General features: G+C 42.2%; 1 protein-coding gene and 1 pseudogene across 1 annotated transcript; both read left to right on the plus strand.

Annotated features, from left to right (window-relative positions):
• The first annotated feature begins 3,070 nt into the window (after positions 1–3,070).
• On the plus strand, positions 3,071–11,688 carry LOC142259310 (oocyte zinc finger protein XlCOF8.4-like). Its single transcript, XM_075331780.1, has 4 exons — positions 3,071–3,203; positions 3,287–3,384; positions 3,582–3,669; positions 11,423–11,688. The coding sequence occupies exons 1-4, from the start codon at positions 3,071–3,073 to the stop codon at positions 11,686–11,688; spliced, it is 585 nt and encodes a 194-aa protein (XP_075187895.1).
• Positions 11,689–15,640: 3,952 nt separating this feature from the next.
• The window catches only part of LOC142259311 (uncharacterized), a 111,148-nt pseudogene continuing 107,500 nt past the window's right edge, over positions 15,641–19,288 (plus strand).

Consider the following 19,288-nt stretch of genomic DNA (forward strand, 5'->3'; position numbering starts at 1 on the left):
GTTAACAGGCACGGGCAGATCGCGGATCTGCTCGTACCTGCTAGGCACACATCTCGGCTGTACAAATCAGCTGAGATGTGCGCCTATCTCCGCCGGCTGCCGGCAGCAGCGGGAAAGAGTTAACACTATGAACGCTAGGACATAATTTTACTGCCCGCGGTCGTTAAGGGGTTAAAGTCTACGAGCTCCGAAACCAGTTTAGAATATCTAAACTTTTTAATTTACATAATTTTTCTAGTTTAGGAGTGAAATATAATGTGGGCACATTTTGTAATGGGGTTAATTTTCACTATTTTGCTGCCTTCATACAAGAAATGGGAGGTAAATTGTGCGTCAGCGAGTGCACAGATCCGTACGCCATGTGTGGCCCTTCTTCTTCCGTTAGAGACAAGAATACATCGAATCCTAATTCCATTGCCCTGTTCTTAACCGAAAAACTGGGAAATGTTTTGTTTTTGCTCTTTCGTACCTACCTACTTTTATTACGGGAACAATTACTCTTTTATTTTTCCGTTCACATTGTTGTATGAAGTATTATGGGGGGTTTTTATTAAGATAATGTGCTACTTTTATCGGTCGGTTTTACTACTTACATAGCACATTTCATGTTGAAATTTTCTTCCCTACTCAAATGATATCTCACCTCCCTTATCTCCATTAATTTTCCATATCAGCTTATCTCCTTCCCATTCAGGTCCTTATAATATCAAAAATTCTCCTGATTGCCCCGTGAAGGATGAATATGGACAGGGACAAGATGGCGGAGAGGATATTACACCTCACCCTAGAGATCCTCTTCCGGCTTACTGGAGAGGTGAGAGATTCTGATGACGTCACATTACATCATTCTTATCTATGGGAATAACAGATGGACAGAACTGGAGAGGTGAGGACTCTGGAAATGTCTGGAGTGAGATTTATTACTGTGTCTCTCCATAACCAGGATTACACAGTAGTGAAGAAGACCTTAAAAATAGTCTTGGTGAAATGGTGGAAGGGGATGAGGGTAAAGCCAACCTGCTGAATGACTTTTTTTCTACGGTTTTTATACAAGAAAATGCCATGGCAGATGACATGACCAGTGATGCCATAAATTCACCCTTGAATATTACCTGCTTAACCCAGCAGGAAGTACGCCGCCGCCTCGAAATCACTAAGGTTGACAAATCTCCGGGCCCGGATGGCATACACCCCAGAGTACTACAGGAATTGAGTTCTGTGATAGATAGACCATTATTTTTAATCTTCTCAGATTCCTTAATAACAGGGTCGGTACCGCAGGACTGGCGCATAGCAAATGTGGTACCAATATTCAAAAAGGGGACAAAAACTGAGCCGGGAAATTATAGGCCGGTAAGTTTAACCTCTACGGTTGGTAAAATCCTTGAGGGTTTCTTGAGAGATGCTATACTGGAGTATCTCAAGAAAAATAACCTTATGACAGAGTATCAACATGGGTTTATGAGGGATCGATCCTGTCAAACTAATTTGATCAGCTTCTATGAAGAGGTAAGTTCAAGCCTGGACCAGGGAAATGCAGTGGATGTTGTGTATATGGACTTTTCAAAAGCTTTTGATACGGTGCCACACAAAAGGTTGGTACATAAAATGAGAATAATGGGGATAGGGGAAAATATGTGTAACTGGGTTAAAAACTGGCTCAGTGATAGGAAACAAAGGGTGGTTATTAATGGTACGTACTCGGACTGGGTCTCAGTTCATAGTGGGGTACCACAGGGGTCAGTATTGGGCCCGCTTCTTTTCAACATATTTATAAATGACCTTGTTGGGGGCATGCGGAGTAGAATTTCAATATTTGCAGATGATACTAAACTCTGCAGGGTAATCAATACAGAGGAGGATAATTTTATATTACAGGGAGATTTATGTAAATTGGAGGATTGGGCTGAGAAGTGGCAATTGAAGTTTAATGTAGATAAATGTAAGGTCATGCACTTGGGTAGAGGAAATAACATTTATGATTATGTACTTAATTGTAGAACACTGGGTAAAACAGACACAGAAAAAGACTTGGGTGTATGGGTGGATGGTAAACTTCACTTTAGTGGACAGTGTCAGGCAGCTGCTGCCAGGGCTAATAAAATAATGGGATGTATTAAAAGAGGTATAAGTGTTCATGAAAAAAATATAGTTCTACCTCTGTACAAGTCACTAGTGCGACCACACTTAGAATACTGTGTACAATTCTGGTCACCGATATATAAGAAGGACATAGCTGAACTGGAGAGGGTGCAAAGAAGAGCGACCAAGATTATTAGAGGAATGGGGGGGCTGCAATACGAAGACAGGTTATTAAACTTGGGGTTATTTAGTCTGGAAAAACGAAGGCTTAGGGGAGATCTAATCACAATGTATAAATATATGAGGGGACAGTACAGAGACCTTTCCAAAGATCTATTTACACCTAGGCCTGCGACTGGAACACGGGGGCATCCGCTACGTCTTGAGGAAAGAAGGTTTAATCATAATCACAGACGAGGATTCTTTACTGTACGAGCAGTGAGACTATGGAACTCTCTGCCGCATGATGTTGTAATGAGTGATTCACTACTAACATTTAAGCAGAGCCTGGATGCCTTTCTTGAAAAATTTAATATAACCAGTTATGTATATTAGATTTTATGACAGGGTATTGATCCAGGGAACTAGTCTGATTGCCGGATGTGGAGTCAGGAAGGAAATTTTTTCCCCATTGGAACTTGTTTGCCACATTGGGGTTTTTTGCCTTCCTCTGGATCAACATGTTAGGCTACGGGTTGAACTAGATGGACTTAGAGTCTCCCTTCAACCTTAAAAACTATGATACTATGATGATGATACCTCTAGTGAGTGCTGTCAGGCCCCTGTGTCTGAGGGATGGGGAAGACCCCTGAGCCCAATCACGGGGCCTCCACCTCACCCTCCGATACATGAGGACATCAATGACCAGAAGATCCTAGAACTCACCTACAAGATGATTGAGCTGCTGACTGGAGAGGTGACACTGCTGGGAATGCTGGGACATTATACAGTAACGCTATGAAGGGATCGGGGGTGACGGTATCATTGTATGTGTCAGGTTCCTATAAGGTGTCAGGACGTCACCGTCTATTTCTCCATGGAGGAGTGGGAGTATTTAGAAGGACACAAAGATCTGTACAAGGACGTCATGATGGAGGATCCCCAGCCCCTCACATCACCAGGTAATAGACAGGACTAAATACACACAGCCTATAATTATCTGTATGTAAGGATTGAATTCAGTCCCTGTATGTGTCTCCTCCAGTTCTATCCAGTAAGAGGACAACACCAGAGAGATGTCCCCGTCCTTTTCTCCCACAGGACTGTAAACAAGAAGACCCCGATGTTCCTCAGGATCATCAGGTAGATGGAGAGAAGGTGCCATGAAATCTCCCTATGATGTGTAGACGGCTGTGAAGGTCTTGTGCTCAGTCTTGTTTCATCCACCAGTATTATATGTGTTATACTTGTGTAATGAGACCAGTGGAGATGGCAGGATTAGAGCTGATCATAGATGTGACTTCTCCATCTGTCTGTGATTTTTACAATATTTGTTTTAGGGGGAAGATCTGCCCCATATTAATACTACAGCGAATGTGAGGGGTGATGAGTGGTGTAAAGAGGAGATTCCTACAGATAACCGCCCAGGTGAGTAGTGACCACTAAATGCAGAGAAGTCACAGATTCTTCTCAGTCCCCGGCTGCTATGATGTGGGACTAAAAAGAATGAAAATAACGTATCCTAAAAATAAGGTGTAAGAGGTAACCCGTACATCCTAGACATGGGGAATGTGCAATTTATAGTGGAATGCTTACATATTCCATATTATTTACTACTGGTGAATCGTTGATTTCTTGTATATTAGTGGACTACAGCACTTATGTGCAGGTATATTCTAAAATAAGATACCTGTACAAAACCTCTAGATGCAGAGTGGTGTCGTACAGCCCCTTTAAAATATAAGGGTTTATTAGAATCAGTGTGGAAAAATGTTGCTGTATACAGGCCAGATACAGAGGCGGCTATCCAGCCCCCCCTGACAGTTTTCCTGCACATGTTTGTCTTGCTAAATTCTCCTTAAAAGGGGGCTTAAAACCCGTACTTACGAAGCGCTCACTGATATCCTAATCAGGCACAAATACTAAGATTCTTTATAGCAAGATACTATTTATTTTAATAGCACATGAATAATCAATGGTACATAGGAATTCGAACTACTTTATAGTCATAGAATCTTACACAATAACAGAAATATGCATCAATATTACTGTTATGTTGTAGCAATCCTTTCTCATCGGAGGGACTCGATTAGTGTGAGAAGGAACAACCCGGCCTTTTGCATCACAGGAGCGGTACATACACTTCAGCTTCCTGGAAGGGTTCCCTAATCTCATTAATAGAGTCCGGTCCTTGTATAAGAAACTTTATACCTTGTATTTTCTGAGTGGTTAATTGGTGACCAGCATGTGATTGCTGAGTCATGTTCATGTAACTTGACCACAAGCTGATGTGGGCACCAGCAGCTTCCTGCACATTTCCTGTACATTCTGCCAGTTGACCACTGGCCGACCACAGTTTTCCTGGAGATATAGCAATGAGCCATAAATTTTACATGCTAGCTTCCTTACACCTGTTATTCACTAACCACAAGTTTCCTGACTGTGGAACTGTAAGCGTTAGTTCCTGATAATTGTGGTTTTGCTCAAGATCTATTTGACACGTACGCTTGGTCATAGTGAAATAGGGTCAGCCAGAGGACATCTCTCTCTAATACTGAATTATGGATGGGTCAAATAATATCTAGGATCGCTATCTTTTGCCTACGATTTCTATCTAAACAACACTCATTCTTTCAGTCATATCACATTGGTATCACAATCGGTCCTTGATCCTAGGGATTATTTTCCATCATCAGTATTCCACTAGAGGAAGATCACTCGGAAAACACCATACCATGACCAAGAATATCGCTTTTAATAGGACACTATCATGAACTTTGCCACAAATTTTGGTTTCTTGGTTTATTTGGATAAACGTTGAATAACAAATATAATCACTTTCACTACTATGTATATTAAAACTAAAAGCAATATTATCTGAAAAGCTCCCTTGAATATCATGTGATTTGGCATTTGCTCGATATTCAGAGGAATAATTACACATTAGACTTCCCGATATGTTACTACAAGTTTCACTAGTCCCATTTATGAACATATTGGCATAAGGCCATATCATATCATGAATTGTCCTTTCCACTAAGCTGGGTTTAAAAGCATCTACAGTATTTATAGCTGTCCCAAAACTTATTTTTATATTCCCCATAGGGAGGAATCCCAGGTTAGTCAGTCCAGTCTTATTTCTTGGTACCCAAATTCCTCCCTTAAAAGCCAGATATTGTAAATTGGTGATTGTTCCACTCAAATTGCCTTGCCACCATGGAAGATTGATCCATCCCACTACGGGAATGGGTACTGTAGTATTCCATAGACGAACATTTCGAGTGTCTTTATCAGCAAGATGATCAGAACAACTTTTCCACTTTAAGATTTCCTCCATCGATACCGGGATAGCTAGATAAGGGATACTAGTGGCTGTAACCGGAGAATGTGTACAGATCCAGCAATCTGTGTGTTGGCTACTGTTCAGCGCATCAGTTAAAATGTGATGGTGCATCACAAATGTATTCGCCACAGGTTCCTCCTGATGTAGACTTGTCCATCCAACGACCAAAGAGGCGAACATCAAACACAGGAATTTCTCCATCTCATCACTATCGAGCTCTTCCCAGTAACCGATACTATGGATTCCGCTTATTTACAACACCATCTGCAAATAAAGATACACTATTATTCTCGTAAATAACATTTTTCTTGGGGAACATATTCCCACTTCTCCACTCCTCGTCTCATTATCAGGAGAGTACGATCTTTTCCGACCGCTATTACCTCTGCCTCTGAGGGTGGTCCTTGGAGGTTTTGAATCCATATTTTTGCTCCTACATTTGTAATATTAGAGGATCCAAAACCTTTAGTACCCTGTATTGTTAATTCTGCTGGGGCAGTTCCTTCTCTTATTTCAGACAAGTTTATTGGAATTATCAACATGTGAGCCACCTTCTGGTGTTTCATCAATATCAAAGCTTCATTTCCCAAATTTAGCATCAGTACCTTGATTTCTCCCTGATAATCTGCATCTATTACCCCTCCCACCACTATGGCTCCTTTTAACACTAAACTAGAACTAGTGGCTATTTGACCATAATGATCCTTTGGCATCTGGCAACCCAATCCTGTTGAAATTGGTTTTACCTTCCCTGGGGGTACCACGACAGTTTCCAATGTACTGAGGTCTAAACCTGCTGAATAAGGTGTCGCTCTTTCTGGTGTGCCCAAACAGCGGTACCTTGCCTTGTCAACTGCTGGACTGACTTGTCTGATGGCTGCTGCTTTATCTGCTTCTGAATTAAACAAACCTTCAAGTGAGTTAGTAGGGACATGAGCATTGACATGAAATACAGTGGTCTTGGTCGATTGAATAATCTCTTCCATGTCTTGCCACACTTCATTGCCCCAAATCTCTTTTCCATGAATTAACCATTTGTGTTTTTTCCATCCCATCATCCATGTGGCTAATCCATTTGCTACTGACCAAGAATCGATATAAAGATGACACTCTTTTCCCTGTTCAAAAGATAATACCAAGAAAATGGCATAGAGTTCTGCATATTGGCTACTTTTACCTTCCCCTTCTACTGACAGAAATTTTTCTAATCTGGGATTATATGCAACAGTTTTCCACAACCTTTTTCCACTCACATAACAAGCCGATCCGTCTGTGAACAATGCATGTGTTTGTTGTTGTTCGGTTAAATCTTCATATGCTTTCCCCCACTTCACCGGGAATTCTTCCTTCAACATTCGGGTATTAAATTCCAGAACGGTTTTCTGGCCACCTAATTCTATCATCTTTTGTTCCATCTGGGAACCTTTCCTCTGCATCTTTAGATTACGCTCATGCATCTCGCGATATGCACTTGCCAAAATCCAGATGCGCCGTCCTAAAGATACTACATCACCTGCTTTCACAGGGACACTACTGAGTACATTAACAACATCAGTAAGCTCACTACCCTTGAGCTTATCCTGCAATTGTTCTACCAATCCACAAGACACTACATCACCTGCTTTCACAGGGGCACTACTGAGTACATTCACAACATCAGTAGACTCACTACCCTTGAGCTTATCCTGCAATTGTTCTGCCAATCCACAATTGACCAATTCATGTGCTATAAGATTGTAGGGAGCCTCAGTCCAGCCGAGGATCTCCACAACAACCTTAACATTATCCTTAAGTTTTCCGAACATTTTGACACTATGCAAATATATGTGTTTTAATTTCTAAATTACAAAAATTCATTAATTACTTCTTATGGAAGTAATCCTGCCGACTATGCCAATTTATGTCTTGCTAAATTCTCCTAAAACGGGGGCTGAAAGCCCGTACTTACGAAGCGCTCACTGATATCCTAATCAGGCACGAATATTAAGATTCTTTATAGCAAGATACTATTTATTTTAATAGCACATGCATAATCAATGGTACATAGGAATTAGAACTACTTTATAGTCATAGAATCTTAAACAATAACAGAAATATGCATCAACATTACTGTTATGTTGTAGCAATCCTTTCTCATCAGAGGGACTCGATTAGTGTGAGAAGGAACAACCCGGCCTTTTGCATCACAGGAGCGGTACGTACACTTCAGCTTCCTGGAAGGGTTCCCTAATCTCATTAATAGAGTCCGGTCCTTTTATAAGAAACTTTGTACCTTGTATTTTCTGAGTAGTTAATTGGTGACCAACATGTGATTGCTGAGTCATGTTCATGTAACTTGACCACAAGCTGATGTGGGCACCAGCAGCTTCCTGCACATTTTCTGTACATTCTGCCAGTTGACCACTGGCCGACCACAGTTTTCCTGGAGATATTGCAATGAGCCGTAAATTTTACATGCTAACTTCCTTACACCTGTTATCCACTAGCCACAAGTTTCCTGACTCTGGAACTGTAAACGTTAGTTCCTGATAATTGTGGTTTTGCTTAAGATCTGTTTGACACATATGCTTGGTCATAGTGAAGGGTCAGCCAGAGGACATCTCTCTGATACTGAATTATGGATGGGTCAAATAATATCTGGGATCACTATCTTTTGCCTATGACTCCTATCTAAACAACACTCATTCTTTCAGTCATATCACATTGGTATCACAGTGTTCTACTATTTGGTCATATAAGATGGTTGCCTAGATCTCTTGTACAGATCTCTGCACCTGATTGTCAGGCAAAGATCGAAGAAGAGCACTAAAGTAGTTGCCCTGAAATGGCAATGGATTTAACAGGAGAGTAATGCTTATATTATAATAATAATCTTTATTTCTATAACACCAACATATTCATGTGCCGCCCTCGTGCCAACAGTCGGCGCTGCTCGGGTCCGGGCCTTCAGTGGTGGTGGCTCGAGGCTCTCCAGACCCGGGGGTCTCGCGGACATGCCGAATAAATGGGGGGACGTTAATGTACGGGCTAGGCCGTATTAAGTTCGTGACGCCACCCACGGTGTGGTGAATTGAGACACCACCGCTGCTGTGATGGGGCACCCGAGGGAGGTTTAGCGGCAGCAAGTTGCTAACCCCTTCGTGGGCAGGGATGGTGCCCCCGGGGCCCAGTGGCTGCAGTGCAGGGTGTAGCGACGCCAGGGGAATGCGTGTTTACTCACAATGAATAATTCACACAAGTCTCTGGTAAACCAAGGTGATGGTGGCCGGTGCCACGGCCGGTTGCATTCGGGTCCCCCACCCGGCTGGTGGTCTCTATCCTTTTTCCTCTGCACTGTTTTGTGTAAGAATGACTTCATAGTGTGAAACGTAGGAGTCCGCTCCTGGCTGGATGTGGCCTGAGGAGCCGTGCCCGCAGACGCTGGCCCGTGGGATCTATGGGCCCTGGTGGTGACCTCTTATCCCTATCGGTGGGCTGTTGTCTTCTATGAGGGACTTTGGGTGGGACAGAACCTCTAGTCCTGGCTTCAATCGGTTAATTAACCAGGTCCACTTGCTTCTGGTCCTGGCTTCAGGGTCCGAGTACCCCCCTTGTGCTCCGGTTTCCGGGTCGGTTCCCTGTGTCGGTACCGGAGGGCTACAACCCTGTCCCAGTCCACCTCGGTTCCACTGAGCCGTCATCCAGTCTCCTGCTGACGGAGACCACCGTCTGCCACCTAGCCAGAGGCACCAGGGCTCCTACCCTGGTACCGTTCAACTTGAACTTCTCTGCTGGAGCTACACCTCCGCCCTGGGCTGTCTAAACCCCTAGGTGGGCATGTCCTAACCGCCTGGTCACGCCCACTGGTGTGTCTATCTTTCCCTATGGGCGGGTTACTAGGGTTTCAGGTCGGCTGTGTGTTGCCTAATGAGGGAAGGTGTTATGCGGGGGCCTATTTGTGACTACCTGGTTTTGCCAGGGCGTCACATTCATATTTACAAATCAAAGGTTAATATACAAACAATCATAAGTAGTTAAGCCCCTCCCTCTAAGTGGTAATCCCAGGTCCCCCCTGTGATCCAGTGTGTTCACTACTCCCATTTGCTGCCTCTATATTGGCCACAAACGTTACAGCAATGACTGGCACAGAGCAAAAGAGTCTGAGCAGTGATTAGCTAGTAGTAATGATTACCCTTGCTGCAGCATTAACGATTCATTGGAGAAGGCAAAGTCTAGTGAGGGGGAGGCCAATTAATAGAGAATTACAGTAATCAAGGCGGGAGTGGGTCAGGACCACAGTGAGGGTTTTTTAGTTGTTTCCATAGTGAGAAAGCGGCGGATTCTAGAGATGTTTTTCAGGTGCAAGCTGTCACGGGTTGATAGGGGAACACAGGGAAGCCTATACTGGCCCTAGAGTGAGCGTAGGGGCTCAGCCTTAACATCTAGAGGTACCCTTGTTGGTAGGGAGGTCCAGGCCTCCAAGCTAGGACATATCTCCTGTCCTTGTCTCTGATGTTAAGACCCCCCCTACACAACCCACCACCCGGGGGAAAGGGACAAGAACCAAAGTAAACACCCCACTAACAAAAATGATAAACAGGGGTAACAACTATTCGTACACATGGGAACCACAGACAAAGGGACATGAGACATGAGGGAAATATACAGAAAAGGGGGGGAATGAAACACACTATTGGGGAACATCCATACCATTTAACCAGCACACCTAGAACTGCTGCAGCAAGCACCAATGCTGCAGCCCACAACACAAGTCTCAGAGAGAGGAAGGAAAATACCAACTCCTTCCACCTCCTGGCCAAGGTTCCAAATTATGAAAATAACCTGCACCCTTTGGTGGAAGTTGAGGGTATTTATAGGGCCTGGGCTTGGTCCCAACTGGAAACACCTGGCCAGGAGTCAGGAGCTGCTGGAAGGTAAACTGACATTAACCCTCTCCTCCCCAAAGGAAAGGGAATCCATTTAATAAACTTAGTCCCACAAGAAAAAGTGAGACTCAGAACCTGTCACAAAAATCTGCAACAGAGGAAAGTTCATGACACAAGCGACAAGTCACCGAGAGATTGTGTATAGGAGGTGAAGGGAACATCGGTGTCAAACATAACACCCAGACAACAAGCATACGGCCTAAGCGTTATCATGGTGCTGCACACAGAGAGGGAGATGTCAGGTTTAGGGAGGTTAGAAGATGAAGGGAGTAGAAGCTCAGTTTTGGAGAGGTTAAGTTTCAGACAGAGAGCAGACATGATGTTGTAGACTGCGGATGGACAGCCACTGGTGTTCTTTAGTACAGTGGGGGTGAGGTCAGGGAATGAGGTGTATAGCTGTGTATATTCATTTATCACATTCTACCACTATTTTAACAACATGATAAAACCACTTTACAAATTTACTTTTTCAGTTTTACACTTTCAGCAAAGTCAGAGCTTCTTCATACATAATCGTATTGCTCCTCCATTCTACAGTAAAATGCATGTGGCTGTCAGGGATTGTGCCGGACTGACCCCTCTAATAGTACTGACTGACAGGCTCATTTATGATTCTCCACTGACAGTCTTACTACAAAATAGTTGTGACCAACGCTCTGAGACATGAACCTAGGAAGATGCTGACTTCAACACTGAATTGGGAAACTGCTTGAGCCGATCCTGGTGGCCTGATATCATTCTCTAGTGGTCCTTGCTAAGTGGTCTTCAATTAGAATGTGAACTGTTTTGTCACCATTACCTTAGTGAATAATGAAATTTTGCAACATGACTTGCAATGTTAATGCACTTTGGATATAGTTAAAAAATAAACTATACATTATTGAAAAAGTATTAACAGTGTTATTCTTGACAGGTGACTGTATTAGGAGATCAGAGGGGCTTCTGACTTCTTCAGACATTCAATCATATGATCTTGGTGTGCCACAAGACACATATGAAGAACATTGCGTTATTCCAGCTGTATCCTCAACGCTTCAGAGCAAAGATTTACCATCTGATCCTATTAAACAGGTCCTATCTTCTGATTCATCACAGCCTATTAAGGAAAATAAAAGTCACAGAAAAGATGTTAGAATTACCATAGGAACGAAGACCTTTTCATGTTTCATAGTTTCATAGTTTCATAGTTTTTAAGGTTGAAGGGAGACTCTAAGTCCATCTAGTTCAACCCGTAGCCTAACATGTTGATCCAGAGGAAGGCAAAAAAACCCCAATGTGTCAAATAAGCTCCAATGGGGAAAAAAATTCCTTCCTGACTCCACATACGGCAATCAGACTAGTTCCCTGGATCAACACCCTGTCATAAAATCCAATATACATAACTGGTAATATTATATTTTTCAATTAATGCGATCAGGCTCTGCTTAAATTTTACTTGTGAATCCCTCAATACAACATCATACGGCAGAGAGCTCCATAGTCTCACTGCTCGTACAGTAAAGAGTCCTCATCTGTGATTATGATTAAACATTCTTTCCTCAAGACGTAGCGGATGCCCCCGTGTTCCAGTCGCAGGCCTAGGTGTAAAGAGATCTTTGGAAAGGTCTCTGTACTGTCCCCTCATATATTTATACATTGTGATTAGATCCCCCTAAGCCTTTGTTTTTCCTAACTAACTAACCCCAAGTTTAATAACCTGTCTTGGTATTGCAGCCCCCCCATTCCTCTAATAATCTTGGTCGCTCTTCTATCTACCTGTAAGATTATGCTATTTATAACCTTCTATACTTTTGCTAACAAGAAATGCATCCATTCCTCTCTTAAATTCATTCAGTGAGTTGGCCATCACCACTTCCTCAGGAAGAGAGTTCCAGAGCCTCACTGCTCTTACCGTGAAGAACCCTCTTCTATGCTGATGTAGGAATTTTCTTTCCTCCAATCGAAAAGAATGCCCCCTTGTTCTTGTCATAGTCCTTGGTACAAACAGATCATGGGAGAGATCTCTATATGGCCCTCTGATATATTTGTACATATTTATTAGGTCTCCCCTAAGTCTTCTCTTTTCTAGAGTAAATAGACCTAATTTTGATAACCTTTCCGTGTATTGTAATGCACCCATTCCATTTATTATTTTAGTAGCCCGCCTCTGAACCCTTTCAAGTTCAGTAATGTCTTTCTTCAGCACCGGCGCCCAAAATTGCACACAATACTCCAAGTGTGGTCTGACTAGTGATTTGTACAGAGGGAGAATGATGTTTTCATCTCGTGCCCCCAGACCTCTTCTAATGCATCCCATCACCCGATTTGCTTTGGTGGCTGCTGCCTGACACTGGGCACTCCAATTTAGATTCTTATTCACTAAGATGCCTAAGTCTTTTTCCATGTCTGATTTCCCCAGCAGTTTCCCATTTAGTAAGTAATCGTAGCATCTGTTTCTCCTTCCCATGTGCATAACCTTACACTTATCTGTGTTAAACCTCATTTGCCATTTTTCAGCCCAATTCTCCAATTTACTCAAGTCCATCTGTAGTTGCAAACTGTCCTCCTTTGTGTTAACTACCTTACATAGTTTTGTATCATCTGCAAATACTGATATTTTACTCTGTAAACCATCCACCAGATCATTAATAAATATATTAAATAGTAGGGGGCCCAATACAGACCCCTGTGGCACCCCACTAGTAACCCTGGCCCAATCTGAGTATGCACCATTAATAACCACTCTTTGTTTTCTACCACTAAGCCAGCTACCTACCCATCTACAGACATTTTCCCCGAGCCCAAGCTTTCTCATTTTACTTAGCAGTCTTTTATGTGGGACAGTGTCAAATGCTTTACCGAAGTCGAGATAAATGACATCCAATGATTCTCCTCGGTCCATGTGAGAGCTTACATCCTCATAGAAGCTGATCAGGTTAGTTTGACAGGAGCGATCCTTCATAAATCCATGTTGATATGGAGTTAAACAGTTATTAACATTGAGACATTCCATAATAGTATCCCTTAAAAACCCTTCAAACATTTTACCCACAACAGATGTTAAGCTTACCGGCCTATAGTTTCCAGGTTCCCTTTTGCACCCTTTTTTGAATATTGGTACCACATTTGCTAGCCGCCAATCCAGTGGAACAGACCCAGTTTCTATAGAGTCTTTAAATAAAAGGAATAGAGGCCTGTCTATCACATTACTTAACTCCCTTAATACCCGAGGGTGAATGCCATCAGGGCCTGGTGATTTGTCAATTTTAATGTTACTAAGTCGGTTCTGCACTTCTTCCTGGGTTAGGCAGGTCATACTTAATGGGGCATTTACATGATCACTCTGCATTTCCCCTGGCATATGCTTTTCCTGTGTGAACACAGTTGAGAAAAAAGTATTTAAAACATTTGCTTTTCCCACATCGCTTTCTATGATTTTACCCTCATTATTCTTTAAAGGGCCAACACCATCAATTTTAATCTTTTTTCTGTTTATATAATTAAAGAATAGTTTGGGATTTGTTTTGCTTTCCTTAGCAATGAGTCTCTCGGTTTCTACTTTTGCTAAATATATTTGTTTTTTACACATTTTATTTTTTTCTCTATATATTTTTAATGCTTCCTCGCTGCCTTCTTGTTTTAGCTTTTTAAATGCCTTTTTCTTATTATTCATTGCCCCTTTTACATCCTTATTAAGCCACATTGGTTTTCTCCTGTTCCTAGCCCTTTTATTTCCGTATGGTATGGCTAGCTCGCAGTGGGTGTTTAATACCGATTTAAAAATTTCCCACTTATTTTCTGTGCTCCCATTTTTGAGGACATTGTCCCAATCAATTTGGCGAAGGTCTTCTCTAAGTTGATCAAACTTTGCTTTCCTGAAATTCAGCGTTTTTGTAACCCCCCTCCAAGGCACCTTACTGAAGGACAAGTGGAATTGTATTATATTGTGGTCACTATTCCCTAGGTGCCCATCCACTCGTACGTCTGTTATTCTATCTGGCCTGTTGCTTAAAATTAAGTCCAGAAGGGCTGCCCCTCTAGTTGGGCCCGGCACAAGTTGGGACAGATAATTATCCTTAGTTACTGACAGAAACCGGTTTCCTTTCTGAGATACACAGGTTTCAGTTTCCCAGTCTATATCGGGGTAATTGAAGTCCCCCATAATAATCACCTCATTGTGATTTGCTGCTTTGTCTATTTGTTTCAATAATACATTTTCAGTGGTTTCTGTTATATTTGGTGGCTTATAACAAACCCCTATGAGGATTTTATTAGTTTTCCCTCCTTGTATCTCCACCCATAGAGACTCCACCTCTTCATTTCCCTCTTGAATATCTTCTCTTAGTCTGGGCTTTAAACTGGACTTTATATATAGACAGACTCCACCCCCTTTCCTTTTTTTACGATCCCTCCTAAACAATTCATATCCTTGCAGGTTAGCCGCCCACTCATAGCTGTCATCTAACCATGTCTCAGTTATTCCTACTATGTCGTATTTCTCCTCATACATTACCAGCTCCAGTTCCTCCATCTTATTGGTCAGGCTTCTTGCATTGGTCAGCATGCAGGAAAGAAGTTTTGCTCCCCTTTTCTCAGCTTCCTTCTTAATACCCTGTCTTGGGTCCTCTTTACGGCATCTAGGATCCTTGATTAGTTTGTCCTTCTGTTGCATGTTCTTGTCTGCTGTTTTTTCTCCCATCCCCTCTTCTTCTAGTTTAAAGCCCTCCTGATGAGTGTGGCAAGCCTTCTGGCGAACGTGTGTTTCCCAGGTTTTGTGAGGTGTATCCCGTCTCTTGCGAGAAGTCCATCGTAGAGGTAATTCACTCCATGGTCTAAGAATCCAAATCCTTGCTGCCTGCACCACCGTCGTAGCCAGTTGTTCAAATCTAGTATCCTATTCCATCTTCTGACACCATGGCCATCGACTGGGAGGATTGATGAGAAAACAACCTGTACGTTCCGTTCCTTTATTTTCTTCCCCAGAATTTCAAAGTCTTCACAAATAGTTAGCAGATCATTTCTTGCCGTGTCGTTTGTTCCTACATGTATCAATAGGAATGGGTATTCGTCCTTGGATCCGAGGATAGTTGGTATCCTGTTGGCCACATCCTTGATTTTTGCTCCAGGGAGGCAGCATACTTCTCGTGCGGTTATGTCCGGCCTGCAGATAGTTGCCTCCGTGCCTCTTAGTAGTGAGTCGTGTGGGAAGTGTTTTAATTGTCAATCAAACCTTGTTGTACAGAAGAGAACTCACACAGGGGAGAAGCCATATCCATGTCCAGAATGTGGGAAATGTTTTGGGAAAAAATCAAAACTCGTTACACATCAGATAACTCACACAGGACATAAGCCATTTTCATGTCCAGAATGTGGGAAATGTTTTACAACTAAATCAACTCTTGTTACACATCAGAGAACTCACACAGGAGATAAGCCATTTTCATGTCCAGAATGCGGGAAATGTTTTACAACTAAATCAACTCTTGTTACACATCAGAGATCTCACACAGGGGAAAAGCCATATTCATGTTCAGATTGTGGGAAAGATTTTACTCGGCTATCAGGTCTTCGTTTCCACCAGAGAATTCACACAGATGTGAAGCCATATTCATGTTCAGAATGTGGGAAATGTTTTGGAGAAAAATCAACTCTTGTTAAACATCAGAGAACTCACACAGAAGATAAGCCATTTTCATGTCCAGAATGTGGGAAATGTTTTTTAACTAAATCACATCTTGTTAGACATCAGAGAACTCACACAGGGGAAAAGCCATTTTCATGTTTAAAATGTGGGAAATGTTTTACAACTAAATCACATCTTGTTACACATCAGAGAAATCACACAGGGGAGAAGCCATATTCATGTTCAGAGTGTGGGAAAGATTTTATTCGGATAGGAGGTCTTCGTCTCCACCAGAGAATTCACACAGATGTGAAGCCATATTCATGTTCACAATGTGGGAAATGTTTTGGAAAAAAATCAACTCTCATTACACATCAGATAACTCACACAGGACATAAGCCATTTTCATGTCCAGAATGCAGGAAATGTTTTACAACTAAATCAACTCTTGTTACACATCAGAGAATTCACACAGGGGAAAAGCCTTTTTCATGTCCAGAATGTGGGAAATGTTTTACAATTAAATCAAATCTTGTTATACATCAGAGAACTCACACAGGGGAAAAGCCATTTTCATGTTTAGAATGTGGGAAATGTTTTGCAGATAAATCATATCTTATTAAACATCAGAGATTTCACACAAGGGAAAAGCCTTTTTCATGTCCAGAATGTGGGAAATGTTTTACAACTAAATCAAATCTTGATACACATCAAAGAATTCACACAGGGGAAAAGAAATTTTCATGTTCAAATTGAGGTAAAAGTTTTGTGTGTAAATCACATTTGATTAAACATAAAAAAAAGAAAGGAAGAAGCCATATCTTTGTTGAGAATGTGAGAAATTATTTTCTTTCAAAACATCTCATGTTAAATATTAAAGAGCTCACATAGGCGAGAAGCCATTTTCATACCCAGTAAGTGGGAAATATTTTATTTCATTAAATGTTTATTCTTTTTATCAAAAATTAAGAATTTAAGTAACTTTTTTTCCCCCACAAAAAATGTAAGAGCCAAAAAACTTACAAAATACTGTAGCATTTTTTGTTTTGTACAGTAATTTTTATTACGATTTTCAAAAGTTTAATAGGGAAGAATAAAGTAAAAATCAAAACCATAGATTATATAGTTTGGGGGAGGTAGGGAGTGAAGAGTGATGCTAAAAAGGCGACATTTTCTGAGACCCATAGCGTTCTCATTTCTCGGGATCTGGGGCTCAGTGATGGTTTACTTTTTGTATCTTAAGCTGACGTTTTTAATTTTACTATTTTTCTGCAGTTGCTAAGTTTTGATCGCCTGTTATTGCATTTTTAAACAATATTGTAGTGACCAAAAAACTTAATTTTGGCTTTTGGAATTTTTTTCTCGCCACGCCGTGTACCGATCAGATTAATTGATTTTATATTTTGATAGGGCATTTCTGAAGGCGGCAATACCAAATGTGTATTTTTTTTTTGTTTTTAATTGTTTTATTTTCAATGTGGCTAATGGGAGATGATTTGAACTTTTTAGATTTTTTTAATTTTTTTCATATTTTTTAAAACTTTTTTTTCCTTTTAATGGTCTCCCTAGGGGATTTATCACTGCACACTGCGAGCACTTGTTAATTTCTGCTGATCAGAGCAACATCGCTATGATCAGCAGAAATGCAGCATTCCTGTGAGTACCGGTGCTCTGTGGGCTCTCACAGGATGGGAGTTATGGTAGCGTCAGGGTTATCAGCTGACCATGCGCTACCATGTCAATACCAAGGTGCCCTGTGATCACGTCACAGCATGATCCCCATTGTGGCCATTTAAATCTTGCTGTCATCGCAATCTAAAGGGTTAACAGGTGCGGGTGGATCAGATCAGTAGAGATGTGTGAGGATTACCACGGGCTTGCCGCCGGAGCCTGCGGTAACCAGGGGGAGGCGACCAAGGGTGTACCAGTAAAAAAAAAAGGGAGGATATGACAAGCGCTATATATACTTGCATTGTCGCTTATTATTTATTTTTTAGTCCGCGATAAACCCAATAATTAGTCCAAGGTTAATGTTGTTTTTAATCTGTATGTTCCTAAATGAAAATAAAATTCCATAAAATTTTGCTTAGTCCTTAAAAATCTTCTGGATTTTTCTTCTTTCATCTTTTAAGGCAGGCACAAGTGGGATCTTTGTGATTCGGGTGCCGCGCTCCTGCTTATTTTGTCTGGCCTATAATTGTTTGCATGTATATGAAGGTTCTCACAGGTCCCTGAATGGCCCCCTTGTTTCATTCAGTCCATGGTCCAGTCACCTAGCGATGTGTTAGGTTATTTAATCCCTTTTTCCCTTCATCTCTATAGCAGTGTAAGGCACTGTGCTCCTCTATGCCTGGACAGGAACTGGCACTATTCACGATACACGCGATCGTGTCAGTTCCAGTGTTTGGAGGTCCCTCCCTAGTGATGTGTGTGCCCCCTCCCCTGTGATGTGTGTGCCCCCTCCCCTGTGATGTCTGTTCCCCAGCCCCTCTTGTGATGTGTGTGCTCCCAGCCCCTCTTGTGATGTGTGTGCCCCCAGCCCCTCTTGTGATGTGTGTGCCCCCAGCCCCTCTTGTGAGGTGTGTGCCCTCAGCCCCTCTTGTGATGTGTATGCTCCCTCAGCCCCTCTTGTGATGTGTACGCTCCCCCCAGCCCCTCCTGTGATGTGTACACCCCCAGCCCCTCTTGCGATGTGTATACCCCAAACCCCTCTTGCGATGTGTACGCCCCCAGCCCCTCTTGTGTTGTGTATGCCCTTCAGCCTTTCTTGTGTTGTGTTTGCCCCCAGCGTCTCCTGTGACTTATAGATCTACATCACATTGGAGATGCTGGGGGCATATACATCACAGGAAGTGCTGGGGGCATACACGTCACATGAGACACTGTGGATATATACATCACAGGAGGGCCTGGGGGCATATATATGTCCTCAGCCCCTCCTGTCATGTATGTGCCCCCAGTGGCTCTTGTGATGTATATACAGCAGTCCAAGTGTCTCCCATGTAATGTGTGTGCCTTCAGGAACTCCTGTGATGGATATACTGCAGTCCCAGTGTCTCCTATGTGTTATATGTGCTTCCAGCGTCTCCTGTAATATATATACATCGTCTGTTATGTGATGTATATGATTTACCAATCTTATTATCACAAAGAGTTGACTGCGCTCCAAACCGAGAC

This window comes from Anomaloglossus baeobatrachus (genome assembly GCF_048569485.1).
Source record: "Anomaloglossus baeobatrachus isolate aAnoBae1 chromosome 5 unlocalized genomic scaffold, aAnoBae1.hap1 SUPER_5_unloc_7, whole genome shotgun sequence".
NCBI lineage: Eukaryota > Metazoa > Chordata > Amphibia > Anura > Aromobatidae > Anomaloglossus > Anomaloglossus baeobatrachus.

What these genes read in the sequence shown, in the direction of transcription:
- LOC142259310 (XM_075331780.1), top strand. Translation starts at nt 3,071, where the DNA reads ATGTGTCAGGTTCCTATAAGGTGTCAGGACGTCACCGTCTATTTCTCC. An exon ending in CCAGCCCCTCACATCACCAG is followed by an intron (nt 3,204 to 3,286) that starts GTAATAGACAGG and finishes TGTCTCCTCCAG; the next exon opens with TTCTATCCAGTAAGAGGACA. An exon ending in TCCTACAGATAACCGCCCAG is followed by an intron (nt 3,670 to 11,422) that starts GTGAGTAGTGAC and finishes TATTCTTGACAG; the next exon opens with GTGACTGTATTAGGAGATCA.